This window comes from Podarcis vaucheri (genome assembly GCF_965113315.1).
Source record: "Podarcis vaucheri genome assembly, chromosome: 1".
In the NCBI taxonomy this organism is placed as follows: domain Eukaryota; kingdom Metazoa; phylum Chordata; class Lepidosauria; order Squamata; family Lacertidae; genus Podarcis; species Podarcis vaucheri.
Genome location: NC_138759.1, coordinates 43,462,603 through 43,479,516, shown reverse-complemented (window position 1 = coordinate 43,479,516; position 16,914 = coordinate 43,462,603). Strand labels below are relative to the sequence as shown.

Genomic DNA, 16,914 nt, shown 5'->3' with positions numbered 1-16,914 from the left:
TCTCAGAGGTTTTCATGTCAGCTTGTTAGGAAACTACAAGTAGCTCCACTTACACAGATTGCAGTATGGTGATCCCCAACAGTGTGTGGGAGCCAAGTAATAGGAGCTTGCATGGTGTGCCTATAGGAACTGATGTTCTCAAATTCAATAAAACTGACTGGGAACAAAAATGCATGTAAGTGTAAAGTTGCCCAGAAAGTCCAGAATGGTTACATTTCATTTCAAAAGAGAGAAAATGAGGGCATTGGTTAAATCAAGGGTGGGGAACCTCCAGCCTATGGGTGAGTCTTGGTCTGTCTTGAGGTCCAATTGTCCTTCAAGGCCACTTCTCACAAACCATGCCCACTCATCAATTAGCTAACATCACTGGGGGGAAATGTGCTGGCATAGCAGACCCCTGCAGAGAGCAGAACAGGACCCTCCATTTATCAGCTGGTGAGCAGAGAGTTCAATCCTGCTCGGTGCTACTCAGCATGTTCCCTGCAGGAAACACGGTGGCAAAAGAGACCTCTCCCCACCCCACCCCCATGGGTCATTTCTGAGAGCTGGATGGGACCACCTACCTATCAGTCACCTGACATCATCATGATGACAGAGGGTTGGCTTGCAGGGTGGTGGGAGCGAAAGATCAAAGAGGACAGAAAGCTTCCCCATTCCTAAAGTAAACGGAGAGGCCAGAAGGATCAAACACATTGGGGGGGGGGTTACTTAAAACCACAATAATAGAAATTCACCTAAAATTAGGAAACATACCAAGAGAATGCCAGGATGGTTAAGCAGCAGAATCAAGGAAGCTATAAAAGACTAGAACAGGGGTCTGCAACCTTTAAGACAAAAAGAGCCACTTGGACCCGTTTCCGAAGGGAAAAAAACCCGGGAGCCGCAAAACCATTGCAACATTTAAAACAAATATATCTCCGGAGCCGTGATCTGACAGCGGGCGGGAAGGTGACATCGGGACGGTGCGTGACTAACGCACGCACCACCCCCATGCGACGTCACAGCCAGTACAGCGCCTGCCACAGTGGGGAGTGTCGGGGCGCACAATGTGCCTCCTCCCCTCGCTAGTATCCGCTCCGGAGCCGCGGCAAAGGTGTAAAAGAGCCACATGCAGCTCCGGAGCCGCGGGTTGCAGACCCCTGGACTAGAAGGTTTCCTTTAAATAAGTGGAAGTCTTACCCAAATGAGAAAAGCAGAAAGGAGGAAAATATTATGGAAAAGCAAGTTTAAGCTGCTGTGAGAAAGAAGAATTTGAGGAGCAGGAGCAGATCGTAAAAAAACAACAAAAACGGATTGTGTTTAATACGGAACCAGATTGAAAGCATATGAATAGAAAAATGTCCTGATGGAATGGTCCATTGGCATGATGGAATGGTCCATTGGCAGCCCAGAAGCTTCCTTTGGTCCCATCTGATCTAACTTTTCTGCAGCCCCCACACAAGGAGATGTCGGCCAGCTGAGAGATAAAGATGGATAGCAGAACTGACTTTAGCCCAGCACGTACTGCTCTTGGGCTACCTTTTCAGCCCTGAGGCTAAACTCCTAATACTGTCTTGCAGAGCAACAGGAAGTGGTCCAGCCTCACAGCCTGCTACAGTGGAAAGAAAGAAGCTGCAGAGGTCTCTAGACCATCCTCCCATTTCATACAGGTCAGTAAGATGACCCGCCACAAGGCATGCAACAATGCGCGCCAAGACAATGCTTTTGACAAGCAGGTGGTTAGAAATGGAGCCTCACATGGTGCTCTGCGGCTTGCAAAGAACAGCTTCTTACCCTCCAGGCTGTTCCTCCTGAAATATTTAAGAGTATGCCATGTGAAGGATAGTGCTGGGAAGGAAGGCTGAGAGTGGTGCTATCTAGCCAAAATCAATGCCGCTCTTTGGGTTCTCTCCCAGCTGGCTGGTGCTACTTGCAGCTCAGAGTGACAGCTCAAGTGGCTTCAGTGATATATCAGAACAACGTGGTGTAGTGGTTAGAGTCAGACTAGCACCCGGAAGACCAGACTTCAAATTTCCACTTAACCATGAAATGCACTGGGTGACCTTGGGCAAATCACCACCTGACAGGGTTGTTGCTATGATAAAATGAGGAGCAGGAAAACCATGTGCATCACCTTGAGCTGCTTGGTGGAAAGGTGTGATATAAATGTAATAATAAATCCCCTTATTTAGTGTTGGGAAGGGTCTTCACCTTGGGGCTATACCTTGCTTGCCAATGCTCATGGGAGAGCAGCGATGTCAAGGGTGGGGCAGTGTTCTGTTGATAAGCAGCTTGGCTGAGCGGTGGCGTAGCGTGAGTTGTCAGCACCCGGGGCAAGGCAAGTAATTTGCGCCCCCTAACCTGTGGATTTGTGCCCCCTAACCCTAACCCCCAGATGTTGCGCCCGGTGCGGCCGGCCCCCCTGCACCCCCCACGCTACGCCACTGTGGCTGAGAATAATCAAACCTCCCCCCAGCTTTCATCCCGAGGCTGAAGACACTGGTTCATGTTTAGAGATCCCTCACCTACAGTGGCTGCAGGCAGTCAGACATCCCCACCCCAATAACTCAATGCTGATTTTGGCTCCATGGTGTAGTCAGTTCCGCTTGCCAGCAGCTCTATCAATGAAGTGGCAGATTCAAGGGGGAATCACAGTTTAAATTACTGTATTAGTAGGGGTGGGGATGCTTGCCAGAGGAATACCAGTCTAGAATTCCCAGCCTATAAACATGTTAGTACATCCTAAACAGGAAGCATGCCTGCTCAGACCCTTTTAGCTTAATGGGCAATATACTGAAAGTCAGACGACGCCATCTTCTGGATGAAATATTATATATATTTTTATCAAAGAGCAATTACAGTGTCACCCTGACGTGCATTATAGTCATAAATGCATGTTTTAGACACGGGGTTGTTTCTTCTTTAATTTCTTTATTGAACCAGATCTAGTCTCACAAATATACAGTAACGGCAGCATGGAATGAGAGACTAGTGGATTTCAACCTCTGAATCTTTTCTCTCCCCACCTCAACCGCAGTGTGGTGTAATGGTTAGAATGTTGGACTAGGACCTGGGAGACCAGGGTTCAAATGCCCACTTCAGCCATGAAGCTCCTTGGGTGGTGAGCTTGGGCCAATCACTATCTCTCAGCTTAATTTACACCACAGGGTTGTTGTGGGGGTTCATTGGAGAGAGAGAACCCGTCTTGTTCTCAGCAATAACGGCGCGCACGTGTAAGGAAATTAAAACTGTCCGATACAATGCAGCCCTGGATCTTTCTACTCAAGAGTAACCCTCGCTGAGCTCAATGGTATCTACTGCCAAATAAGTGCGCACAGGACTGCAGCATTTCAAGCATACACCACACGAACTACCTATTGCACCTGCAAGAATAAAGTAAACAAAAGAAACTGCTTGGTGTGCATTGGATCGCAGTCTTAAACGGAAGCAGCAGTTTTCGGCAAATAGCTAGGTACCCTGATCCTGCCTGAAGATTATCCTCAAACTTAAAGGTAAGGGCTGCTAAAACATGCTTCGGCAGCACATGTGAGCTATACGGGCGCGCCTGAGTGCAGGAGCCAGAATCGAGGACATCCAGGTTAGTTCATAATATGTAAGATCAGGCGCATCTCCAGGCTTCCGCAGCCACGCGTTCTTTTAAAGGTTTTAGAACGTCGCTAAAGGGCTTCAACGGGCATTTCCCAGGTGCGCATGCTCAGCAGCACTCCCAGAAGGCGCAGGGCTCATTTCCGCCCTTAGTGTCTACCTTACTTCCGGGTTCTGCTCTTCGAATGGGTTGCCATAGCAATTGAGAAGCGTATCGTCTTCATGGCTGTCTGTTTACAGAGGCGTTTTGCTCGCTCCGCCCGCTGGAGCGCTCTGCAGAGAACCTGCGCGGGGTGAGTTAATGCAGGGCGAAGTTTGCAGATTATGCCCTTGTTGTTGTTGTTGTTGTTGTTTATTATTACTTTGAGGGGGCAAGTTAACATTTTCCGACCAACATAATAATAATAATAATAAATAAATAATTTTATTTATATCCTGCCCTCCCCGGCCAGGGCCGGGCCCAGGGCGACCAACACGAAACACAAACCACAACAAAGCGCAATAAAAAAACCCCAAAACAGTTAACCAAAATACGGCCCAAAACACAGCCCAAAATACAGCTTAAAATGCGGTCTCATTTTAGTGTGATTGGTCAGTCAGTTAAGTATTTCTATTGTTTTACTTGATGGGGGGGGGGGGGAGCTGGCCCGCCTTGGCTACGCCCATAATCACTGTACCAATTTGTGTATGGGCTCATGCCATTAACTAACACCCCACTGTTTCCATATGGTCGTGGAACTATAGTGCTCTTTGGGGTTCTCTTAATGAGATTTAGGGCATTGGGGAGAAGTGCACAAGCTCTGCCTGTCACTGTGCTGACCCCCCTCTATGAGTTGAAGGCTGAACATGTAAAGTCAAAATCCTCCTGTATGTGCAGAGACTTACTGTGCATTTTGGAACCATAACTTTCCAGAATATTAAAATGAACAACCTCCAAGAATACAAAAGGCTTCCTTGGGAAATGATACATAATGAATTGGGGGAAAAAATGTTTAAAAGTACTTTCCCAAAAAACCCAGAGTTCTTTCTGTCGTATGCAACAACTGCATACATACGGCCCGTGTTTTGTTAGCCCCCAAATGGAAAATGAGCGAGGTCCCAACCAAAGAAGAGTGGCAATGTAAGTTGACAGAATATGTGCAGCTTGCAGATTTAACATATAGAATAAGAGAACAAGAAGAACATACGTTTAGAGAAGATTGGAAAACGTTTATTGAATATATGGGAAATAACTGTACAGCTGAATACGCTGGCAGCATTAGGATAAATTCAGCAGTGTAAATAAGTTATGATGGATGTAATAATGGAATACTGAATAGTATAGTTTCTGTAAACTATGCAGGGATTTATGATATGTAAAATGAACCATGGAAAGAGAAGGAAAGTCACTGATATCTTATGGATCTAAAAATGAGTACTTTAAATTGTAAAACAGAAAATTTAATAAAAATTACATAAAAACAAAACAAAAGGCTTCCCGCTTCATAAGTTTGCCCTCCTGCTCATGAAGGATGGCAAGAACAGTGACAGGAGGCAGAACTAGCCTGTGCATCCTTGCTGGCCTTCCTCATGTCTTTACCTAAGTCATATCAAGAATATCCAAAGAGGGGTGCTGTTTCCATCAAATATATGCTGTGTGGAAAATGTGGAAGACAATGGTAGGTTGATGAATATCAAATTAATACATGCCATATAATGTGCTCCCTTTATCTGCTTATTTCAGTTTTTAATGGATATTACAAGGGGAAGCCTGGATGACATTTCAAGGCCAGCATCTAGCTCAAGAATTAATCATGGGAGCAAAGTTTTAAGCACATCCTTAGAGATTTTAACACCAGCGCCAAGCCTGCCTAAGGTAACTATTATGTCCACTGTTTTTCTTGCTCTTCTACAGTGTTTTCAAGTTTTTGTGAGAGATGCTGTTAATGTTTATAATTATAGTGACATTAGTGAGGTACAGTCCTTGAAAAACCCATATTTGGTACAGTGGTACCTCGGGTTAAGTACTTAATTCGTTCCGGAGGTCTGTTCTTAACCTGAAACTGTTCTTAACCTGAAGCACCACTTTAGCTAATGGGGCCTCCTGCTGCCACCGTGCAGCCAGAGCACAATTTCTGTTCTCATCCTGAAGCAAAGTTCTTAACCCAAGGTACTATTTCTGGGTTAGCAGAGTCTGTAACCTGAAGCGTATGTAACCTGAAGCTTATGTAACCCGAGGTACCATTGTACTTATATTTTATGTTTTCATAATAAAGTGTATTTCGGGTTGGATCCATCCCTCAAATCCTCTTTCATGGTAGAGACTCTGATCCATTGGAGGATCCTGTTGGAGGAATGGGACAGGTGATTTTTGCCAATTCCTGTCCCCACCCCAGTCTCCAGTGCCACACCCCACACTGTTTTGGAGGGCTCCCCAACCACCTGGAGTAACTATTCAGGGGGAAGAAGGAATTGGCAAAAGTCCCCCCCTCCTCTGCCTGTGGGTGTATCCCATATTTGTTTCAAAATAGGCATCTGCACAAATGATTAGGTTCCACCCATGTTTTGAAACAATTCATTTATTAAATGAATTGTGTGTGTGTGTGTCATAGCTGTCAAGTGTCCCTTTATTTGAAGGGACAGTCCCTTATTCCAGCGCCATGTCCCGCTGCTGTCCCTTATTAATGGATGTCCCTTAAATGTCCCTTAAATGTTGTCCCTTAAATTTGAAAGGAAGCAGCTCCTCTCTCTCCCTCCCTCCCGGCCGGCCAGGGAGGAGGGAGGCTCCAACTGTGTTGCTTGGCTGTGTTGCTCACCCAATAAGAAGTCTAAAAGAACGACTGGGGGGTGGAGCTTGCATGCCTTGTGTGTGGCTAGTTAATGCAAGCTGAGGGAGTTTTTGAATGCTGGACGCCATTTTGTTGCACGTGGTGCTGCAAACTTTGCAGTGCAAAGCCAGGCCGGGGAGCCATCTTAAGTTGAGGCTGCATAGGCCTTGTGGTGCATGTGATTCAGATTCTATTCAGTTGAACCTCTGGTTACAAAGTTGGTTGGACAGTGTTCTCGAAGCTACCAGCATGAGTTTGACCAGACTGCAGGAGGACAGGAAGACTGGAGTGCCTGGAACAGGTGAGGCTGCAGGTCCCTTATTTTCAAATCTGTAAGTTGACAGCTATGGTGTGTGTGTGTGTGTGTGTGTGTGTGTAAATCATACTTTGAAGGAAGGAATGCGTCTTGATACTCTTCTAGTTTTTTGCTCTCATTCACTACCTGTCCTCCCCTCCCCCCTTTCTTTCTCTTTCTTTTTGCTTTGTTTAAAACAACCTAGGACATAAGGCCATAAACATTTTGCTAGACTGCCTATGCACTGTGATATGTGGCATAAAATAAAGAGAGAGCCAACTGCTGTAAAGCTTATTTGTTTGCTCACTTGGAAGTGATTCTTTGCACAGGCAACTAAATAAGTGACTATTCCCAAGACTTAAAAAAAAATGAATACAGTAGTTTATAAATATTTGTAATGTATTATCAGATCTTTAGATTTCATCTGAAATTACATTAAAAAGAAAATTTTATCTATGGTTCCAAATGATAATAAGGAGAAACTGTGACCAATGTGCTTGTAGCAAATTTCTATTTCTGCAATCATTTCTAGGTTGCTTTTTATAATGATCACAAAGAACATGAGTCAAAAGAAAATTATGATGAAAATAGAGAGGAATATGGAACCAAAAAAATGAGAACCTCGGAAGTCATATCTGAAGAAAAAATGAATAGTAGTTTCCAGCTGATAATACAGAGTACAAATCAGGTAAAAGGTATGAAATTTAGTATGCGTACAGTGCTTGTTTACATACAAGTAAGTTCAATGGCATTTGTTATTTTATTTATTTCATAAAATTTATATACTGCATGACTGTAAAAAAGAAAAGTAAAAAAGAAAAGAAAAAGCCACCCTCAAAGCAGTTTACAAAAAGGTGTTCTGTGGGACCTATTCCTTAGTGTGTGTGTTAGGGTTGCCACCTTGGTTTTCTATGGCAAAACTCAATATTAAAGTTACAGAACTATATAAATATTCTTCTCTTAGCTTTTTAGAAACTCAGTTGAGAAATTCTCTGAATGTAGATAAAAAAGAAGGGTTAAATATATTTGAGAACAGAATTTTGCACTTTGACCTGCTTCTGCTGCTTCAAGTATGACTCAAGTATTGTACAAATTAATCAAATCACAAGAGGAAATAAAAAAATTCCTTCCAGTAGCACCTTAAAGACCAACTAAGTTAGTTCTTGGTATTAGCTTTCGTGTGCATGCACACTTTGAATCTGCACCCAGAATAACCTCCACTTTTCTTGCTCTTCTATTTCAAACCCTCAGTATGCTTTTAGACTTGGGGCCAATTCACACAATCAAATAAACTGTTATTAATTAAGTGATAAAGTCCTGTCCTTGAAAAGTCACTCGAGCTTAATGGATACTGCACATGATAAAAGATTTTCACAAAAGTTTATCTAAGTTAATGTAATAGTTGGTCCCCTGGGGTGGGGGAAACAGGAAGTTTTGCTGAGAATGTGCTCAGCTATTAAATGAGTCTATGAAACCTAGATCCAATCAGAACTAGAGCAGTACATAAGGGAGGATGTGTGATGAAATCTTGCAGCTTCAAATATAATAGAAAGGGGGATGATATAAAAAGGAAGGTGAACAGGAAGGGAGAAATAGCAGGCTGGGTGAACAATGACTGCTGGATGACAGGCCCCCCCCAATTATTTCATAGAATCATAGAGTTGGAAGGGATCCCCAAGGGTTATCTAGTCCAACCCCCTGCAGTGCAGGAATATCAACTAAAGTATCCATGCCACATGGCCATCCAACCTCTGCTTTAAAACCTCCAAAGAAGGAGAGTCCACAACCCCCTGAGAAAGCCCATTCCCCTGTTGAACAGCTCTTACTGTCAGAAAATTCTTCCAGATGTTTAGTTGGAATCTCCTTTCGTGTAAAATGAGCATGAGCCCCTGGGATTAGAGCCCTATTTTATATTAAATTTTGTCACAAATATCAGTGAAATGCAAAATACTGGGCAAAAGTGCAGTGAATGTTGGAACTGATTGAGACATACAGTCACTGGTTTTGTGCACACTCCCCCAGATTGCACCCTCTGCTCAAAAGTTGCTGCGTAGAGGGGGTGATCCTAAGGGATGGAGGGTGTAGAGGGTTTTCCTCTCCTGCCTAGCACTCCCTTCTGCCTGATGCACAGCCCCCTAACAGCCATAGATCACTCTGGGCCAGCCAACCTGATCTGTGGCTGTCTGAACCTGACTCATCCAATACCTGAGTCCAGTTTGGCTTCGGACTCTGCCAGATCTGGTACGCAGCCCTAGCTTGAATAGTTTCTGTAATGGAAGAATTTAATAATAATTTGTGCACCAAGCTCCAGAGGGTTTGGTGGTCAAACTAATGCAGCTTCTTCACTGGAGATGTATTGCTTGTTTCCTAACATGATTGTGCAGTAGGCCTTTAATTGCTGCATCACAGACAGAAATGAAATAAATGATTATGTCATCACCATAGTATATTCATGCCGGAGAAGCTTTGCCTGTTAAATTTCTGCCTGTCCAGCGCCCATTTAGATAACATGTTGTGCCAGAAAAGGGTGGTAACACCACTCTCCTGTGAGCTACAAAATATATTAATATAATATGGTGAGGTAGTTAACAATCAGTATGTAAGTAGTACTGTTAAAAATTGTTTAAAGCTACACAGATATTTGACAGAACTTTCTCTTCCATATACTTGTGTAGTGTTCCAAGTTGTTTCTTAGTTTGTAGTAATGATGATTTCACTGTTGGTTCAAATCTAAAGGTGCTGCTAATTTCACGCATGACTTCTGTTTTTCAGAATATTCCTCAAGCTCAGCAGATTCTGAAGATGACTGGGCTGAAAACAGATGGTCTTGTAGCAGCAATGCTCCTCAGAATGAACTAGCTAGATTAGCAAAAGGTATTCCCAAAGTTTTGCCTGCAGTTGAACCTGGAGAAGACATGCTGTTGTGCATGACGTTGTTTATCCAGCGTCACAAATAAGTAGATAGTGAATAAAGAGAACTTGGGGTGACTTTATTTCCAGATCAAGCAAATAGTAATTCTGGGGAATTTGTGGTTGGAACACAACTACCTTCATCCCTGTCCATTGGCCACATTGGCCAGGGCTGATGGGAGTTGGGAGTCCAACAAGATCTGGAAGGCCACAGGTTCCCCACCCCCTATTGTAATGATTTATTTTTGTAGAACAACATCTAATGTTGCCAACTTTGTCAGCCTCTGCTGCTATGCTTTCAGAAACCGGATGCACATGAATTTAGAAAGTGAATGGAGATACAGTGTTGGGGAGAAAGTATAAAATTTCTTCTTGTCAAACTGCTGTGAGAGGCAGAGGATCAAGGCTAGCAAAAGTGTTAGCAACCCTGCTAGAGACTAAAGCCTAGATTTTAGTTCTGTTCAGCATTTGTTGTCATAGTTCAAGGGTAGGCAAACTAAGGCCCAGGGGCCGGATCGCCTTCTAAATCCGGCCTGCGGACAGTCCGGGAATCAGCGTGTTTTTACATAAGTAGAATGTGCTCTTTTATTTAAAATGCATCTCTGGGTTGTTTGTGGGGCCCGCCTGGTGTTTTTACATGAGTAGAATGTGTGCTTTTATTAAAAATGCATGTCTGGGTTATTTGTGGGGCATAGGAATTTGTTCATCTCCCCCCCCCCCCAAATATAGTCTGGCCCCCTGCTGGAAAAGTTTGCTGACCCCTGTACATAGTTAAAGAAACATTGGGGTGGAGTGTGTGGAAAGATAGTGGGCCCAAGTGTGTTAGCTCCACCATATGGTACTTTTCCATTTCCCTCTATGACCTCAAGCGTGTATTCACGGAGGCTTTTGCACAAAATTTATATATCAGTTAATTGTAAAGACCTTAAAGCTGTTTACATCAAGCATATATTAAAAACTCTGTTGCTGTGTTTTCACTGTTCTAAATAAGGATAGGGAGAATTTTGGGTTGCTCCCCAATTTGTAGCAACAGACTATGCCTTAATCAGAATGTATACATACAGATTAGATCGATCTCAGGTTTTCAAACCTTTCTGAGTGTGATTTGCTAGTCCTTTTTTAAAAAATTAGATGGTCTAATGGTTCTTTTTTCTTTAAAAACAAACCAAAAGTTTAACAGCAGCTTAGAAAATCTGGTCCTTAATGAAGAAATAGAAGGAAAATTCTATCTCACACGAGAAGCGTATTGGATACAAACTCCAACTCCTTTTAGCAGATACAAAAGCTAATAAATTTGTAACTACGATTGAAAGTCAGGAAACCAGTGGCTGCTAAACAAAGGATTAACACCTGAACTGCTGCAAAAAGCAAGAAGAAATAAGAACTTTGTATGCTTATACCCAGTGCATGGGAAGCCATCTTAAATTGTTTAATTCGGTTTATGAATGATTGGCTTTCTGTGGTTTTTTAATTGGATTGTACTTTGGTTTGAGATAATGTGGCTATTATTGGATTAGTATTAAAATTAATAAAAATTATTGTAAAAAAAGAAAATGTGGTACTTAAAGCACTTGTTCAAAACTTTTGAATTAAAAGCCCCTAGAAGTGGCAGTATATTACAGGTGAATTGTATGGAGAAAAGATAGCACCCTCCATCTAACTATGGGGCAGATATCTTTTTTCTGCCCTTTTACCAGAGATCTCTGCTTTTAATATGCAGTTTGAAATGCTACTTGAAGTGCAGTTTATAAGAATTATTGTTAATATGTTTAATTTTTAAGTGACAGTCAGTTCTGCATACCCGCAAGACTCCAAGGAGAAAGATGTAGATCCTCGAATCCTGAAAGCTATAAAGAAGATGGAAAGGTTGGACCAGATATTGGCCAACAAACAATCTCAAGAAAGGGCGATTAAAAAACAAGGCAGGGAAATGAGAACTAAACTGTGGGAAGATTTTCAGGTTAGAAATAATTGTAATAATTTTGATATATGCACTTTGAAATAACTTTGTTAATATATTCAGAATTGTTTATCTGAGTGTTTATAGTTTAATTTTTAATTTAATTTAATGTAATTGTTGCATTACATTACATCTAATCATGTAAACAAATATCTATCACAAAGCAACCATGTTAAACAGTTTAAAGATGAAAATGAATAAAAACTGTTACAAAAAATATTTCAGGTTAAAAACATACAATTTAAGTTCAAAATTATTCTGTGAGCAAACATTTACGTAAACTAGCATGATTTAAAACGATGCATTTCACTCAAATTTAAATTACTCAACGTCTTAAGAAAATCAGATGTTGATGGCATGCGTACTTGTGGTATGACAAGGGTAAATCATATGGAATGTTTAAAAACCATATTGTCAGAAAAGCAATATATATGGTCTGGAAAAAATACAAAGACTTATTGGAAAGCAAAACTCCGAGGTGGATCTCACCAATAGAGGCCAAAGCTCGGAAAACAACCAATATGGAGGCTTATTGGCCGAAATATTGGGAAATAATAGAAAATATTGAAGGTAACTGGAGATTGCAGAGCTTTGAAAAACTAAAGGATAAGGTGCAAAATTGGCTGCATTATGCCCAAATTAATGAGGTTTTTAAGCTAGACAAAAAAACAGGTTTCCAGGTGGAAAAATCGAAACTTGAGACAGAGTTGCTTGAACCAAAGACCAAGTTATTATCGAGAATGTATAACTTGCTGCTTAAATGGAACACTCAAGATGAGACAGTTAAATCAGCAATGATAAAATGGGCTCAGGACATTGGTTATAATATTATGTCTGATGACTGGGAAAGGTTATGGACCACCGGTATGAAGTTTACTGCATGTAATGCTTTGAAAGAAAACATTATGAAAATGGTATACAGGTGGTACATGACCCCGGTTAAGCTAGCTAAGATTTACCATTTGTCCGATAACAAATGTTGGAAATGCAAGGAAGCTGAGGGAACATTCTTTCACCTCTGGTGGACCTGCCCAAGACTGAAGGCCTTCTGGGAAATGATCTATAATGAGTTAAAAAAGGTGTTTAAGTACACTTTTCCCAAGAAACCAGAGGCCTTCCTTCTGGGCATTGTCGGCCAGAAGGTGTCTAAAAAGGATAGAACTTTTTTTATGTACGCTACAACAGCAGCAAGAATTCTTATCGCTAAGCATTGGAAGACCCAAGATTTGCCCACACTGGAGGACTGGCACACGCAACTGATGAACTACATGGAATTAGCCGAGATGACTGCAAGGATTCGAGACTTGGGAGAAGAAGCAATGGAGGAGGACTGGAAAAAATTTAAAGACTATTTGCAAAAGTATTATAAGTTATATGAAACATAAGATGTCGTGTGATTGGGAATCTAGCCCCAGTAACAAAACTTAATTATTTATGAAATTTGACAAGATTTATGAAAGAATCAAGGTTTAAATGGGTAAAAACGATATTATGGTATATTGCTTAGAGCATATATTGATCAAGAGATTTAAATTTAAACTGTAATTGAAAATAGAAAGAAACATACGAAATAAGGATATAATTTGCTGATAAATTTATTGTTAAGAAATGCATTCTGCGAGGGATGGGGGAAGTCCAATGGAAAGTTGAAATGAGTTATCGAAATGGTCGTGTTTTTCTTTTTCCTTTTTTTCTGGCTTTTTTTTTTTCTTACTTTTTGATCTCTTTGTTATTTCTGTAAAAAATGTAATAAAAATTATTATAAAAAAAAAAAAAAGAAAATCAGATGTTGAGCTTATATGGGAGAACTGTTCGAGTCTTTATTGATCTTATGACAAGTGCTACCCTGATGCAGTATTCACAAAAGCATGTGCTACTCCAGGGGTTGGCAACCTAAGGCCCGGGGGCTGGATGCGGCCCAATCGCCTTCTCAATCCAGCCTGCGGGTGGTCCAGGAATCAGCGTGTTTTTACATGAGTAGAATGTGTCCTTTTATTTAAAATGCATCTCTGGGTTATTTGTGGGACATAGGAATTCATTCATTATCCCCCCCAAAAGAATATAGTCCGGCCCACCACAATGGATGGTGGGCTGAAAATCAGCCCACGGCTGAAAAAGGTTGCTGACATCTGTGCTACTCGGTACTTAGTCATACCTTTAAAACAGCATTACTAACATGCATTTTGGAGATCAGTGGTGGCCAGGGTTACCAGGTAGAGCTGCAGAGCCACCCTCTCAACCCTGGTGTCACTGCAGCTGGATGGGGCAGGTCAGGGGTGAGGTCTGGGCTGTGCAGATGCACTGACATGAGCATTCAGTTTGACTTAGCCAGTGCATCTGCACAACCCCAACTCCCCGTCCCATCCCTGCTCTGCCCCAGCCCCACCAGGGGCATCTGCAGAGATGAGAGTGTTGGGAGGCTGGCTATTCCTCGCTATACTGTCACTGTCATATGCAAGAAAGTTGGCACAGCTGTGGGATCTTCTGGTCTACCTTTTCTCTGGCATGCAGTATTATATAAATATATATTTACTTATTGTTCACATACAGTCTATGACATCTCGAAGTTCTTCCGTGGTTACCGAAGAAGCAGAAAACACCAGGAGATTTTTAGCTTTGACCACACCGTTACCGGAAATGCCTGGTAAGTGTCAAATCAGATAATAATAATAATAATAATTTATTATTTATACCCCGCCCATCTGGCTGAGTTTCCCCAGCCACTGTGGGCGGCTTCCAATCAAGTGTTAAAAACAGTACAGCATTAATGTTAACCATGTTGTTCTCCGCTTTAATAGTGTCACTATTGTTTAGGCGACGTATGTAGATAAAAATTAGGCAGGCCTTGCCTGCAGGCTTCTAGCTTAACAAATCCACATGTGACATATTTGCATGTAAACTTTTTGAATTACATTTAAGACCTCATGTGTGGTGCTTTAAATTGGTGCAAACCCACTAAGTTACCATCAGGTGGCAGTATTTGACAATGGAACATGCTTGCTGAAGCTTTCATTATTATTATTTTTTAAGTAAGGAGAGATGGTTTGCCCAGGTGCTAAAACCGAAGAACTCCACCCCCCCTTTTACTTTACAAAGGTACCTTTTGGTGTAGCAAAAGGTCATGTTTCTCATTGATACTGGCCAACAGAACTATGCATAGTTTAAATAGTTTAGGATCCTCCTTGCCCAAGGCATTTGTACTGCATATCTACAGTCAGGCCCATTCGGTCTGAATTTTGCTAAATAGCTTAATTTACTTGAAAATAAAGGTTGGAATGTAATACACTAAATAGCTCTCGAAGAGGTTAGTGTTTAATCAGTCTTGGCACTATGAAAGGTGAGCTTCTGAAATTAATTTTGCAGTTGACTGTCCACTAGGCAAAGGGACTATAGGGAAATGCAGAAAGTACAGAGGCAGTGATAATTTCCCGATTAACAGTGGTAACTCAAAACAGTAGTCTTTAAGATGCCACATGACTTTGTTATTTTTGCTGCAACAGATTAACATGGCAATCAAATATATTTCAGTCTTTCTGAAATATCCTGAGCATCTGCAGTGCCTGAATAAGAGACTGTATTGTGTAGTCTACTTGACTAAAAGGCACTCTATCTACTCAAGCTGGCTTGTATTATTCATGTCATTGTCTGTCTTGTGGTTCTTGCTCTGCGTGTTCTGTAGAGTTGCCAGAGAAGGGCTGTTATTTCAACACGTTTACATTATAGTTTCTGGCTGATTCTTGGCTGACGTTTGAGAGCTTTATGAGCACTAGCTAGTTTCAGACAATGAAAAGATAAATTTCTTCACCGAACTGTTCTGACAGCATTTGTGGGTAAATAATCAAACTGGCTCTGTGCAAAGTGCATGGGATAGTGAAATGGTTGTGTTGCTGCTGCTCCATTTATTTAGCTGGTCCCCTTAATACACATATACAGTGGTACCTTGGTTTAAGAACAGCTTAGTTTATGAACAACTTGGATTAAGAACGCTGCAAACCCAGAAGTAGGTGGTTTGGTTTGTTGAGTGTGTTTCATTTGTAAATTGAGTCCCCCGCAGCTAAGGGAAAGCACACCTTGGTTTAAGAACACTTTGGTTTAAGAACGGACTTCTGGAACGGATTAAGTTCGTAAACCAAGGTACCACTGTATTGTGCTACTGCTCAGCCTACTGTAAATGTAGGTGAGGATACCCATTTCACCAAATGCAAGTTTGTTCATGGGTCCATTCATGGGCGTAGCCAGGATTTTTGTTGGGGGGGCAGGCGTTTGTTGTGGGGGCAGGTATTTTGTTAGGAGGGCAGAACCTCAGTTAGCAATGTACAGTACAACCTCGACTTACCACCGTCCCTACTTATAAACAATCCAACTCGCAACCGCAGCAAACCTGGTAGTAAATACTGGGTTTGCTCCAATTCGCGCATGTGCAGAAGCGGCTTCTGCCGACTACACATGCGCAGAAGTGGCTGCACCGTCTGCACATGCACAGAACAGTACTGCCATCGAATGTGCATGCGCAGAATGGCGCTTCTCCCAGCGACCCGGATCGACTCACGAACAGACCTCCGGAACGGATTCCGTATGTGAGTAGAGGTTCCACTGTATTTTTATTGATTGGGAGGGGCAGCTGCCTTTCCCTGCCCCCCCCGGCTATGCCATTCTTGACACATCTGTTGCATTGTGTGACTTGACTCTTTATCCTATGCCAATTGGGTAAAGGAATTAGTCCTTGTATCCCTTTGTACTTGCAATGTATTTATCTTTTTTTCACTGAATTTCTCTGTCTCCTTTTAAAAGAATTAGACTAAAAATTGTCTTGTCTCTTATTCATTGCTACTCAGTTTTGTGAAAATGTAATTTTACGTGCCACAGGAATAACCCAAAAGGTACCTTCTCACACTCCTGAATTAGCACTGCAACATTCCCTAACTAAAGCAGGCATATAGCACTAGTATGACCCTATGTGTCTGAACTGTTGGAAGTGGAAATACAGCCATTATGAGCATCTGGATAATATAACCATTGCTTGACTGTGCCGTTACTGTAAATATATTTAATCTGTATGGCTCCCTTCCTTCAGTGAGCAGATGGGGTGTTAGGGCATTTCCATATGTACTAGATAACTATATCAGATCATAGCTGAAGGTGTAGAAATCTTCATATTTACAGAAAGTAATGCATAGCTCAAAGCACATGGCCAGCCTTTGAGAATGAGGAGTAGATAGAAGAAGTCATTTAATTATATTTCCGGGTTGTTCTGAAATGGTAATTTTAGGGAGTGGGAGCGGTGGCACAATGGCATTCCTTTCTGTGAAAACTAGATAATTGTATATTCTGATGAGAGAAATAAATGATGCTCAGTC

At 41.8% G+C, this 16,914-nt stretch overlaps 1 protein-coding gene and 1 long non-coding RNA gene across 4 annotated transcripts in view; one reads left to right on the top strand and one right to left on the bottom strand.

Annotated features, from left to right (window-relative positions):
• The window catches only part of LOC309542699, a 31,695-nt gene extending 28,036 nt beyond the window's left edge, over window positions 1–3,659 (bottom strand). The window contains exons 1-2 of one of the 2 annotated variants that reach the window (XR_014224380.1): window positions 3,298–3,659; window positions 564–656 (exon numbers count right to left, since the gene is read on the bottom strand). This is a non-coding gene — a long non-coding RNA (uncharacterized lncRNA). The remainder of the gene's footprint in view (window positions 1–563; window positions 657–3,297) is intronic. The other variant, XR_014224381.1, reaches the window with a different exon arrangement.
• A 79-nt stretch (window positions 3,660–3,738) lies between these two features.
• FSIP1 (fibrous sheath interacting protein 1) overlaps window positions 3,739–16,914 on the top strand; it is an 83,899-nt gene continuing 70,723 nt past the window's right edge. For both annotated transcript variants that reach the window (XM_082240192.1, XM_082240191.1), the window contains exons 1-6: window positions 3,739–3,878; window positions 5,309–5,440; window positions 7,220–7,382; window positions 9,460–9,561; window positions 11,379–11,557; window positions 14,108–14,201. In XM_082240192.1, the coding sequence (XP_082096318.1) occupies window positions 5,315–5,440; window positions 7,220–7,382; window positions 9,460–9,561; window positions 11,379–11,557; window positions 14,108–14,201 (664 nt within the window). In that variant the 5' untranslated portion in view covers window positions 3,739–3,878; window positions 5,309–5,314. The remainder of the gene's footprint in view (window positions 3,879–5,308; window positions 5,441–7,219; window positions 7,383–9,459; window positions 9,562–11,378; window positions 11,558–14,107; window positions 14,202–16,914) is intronic.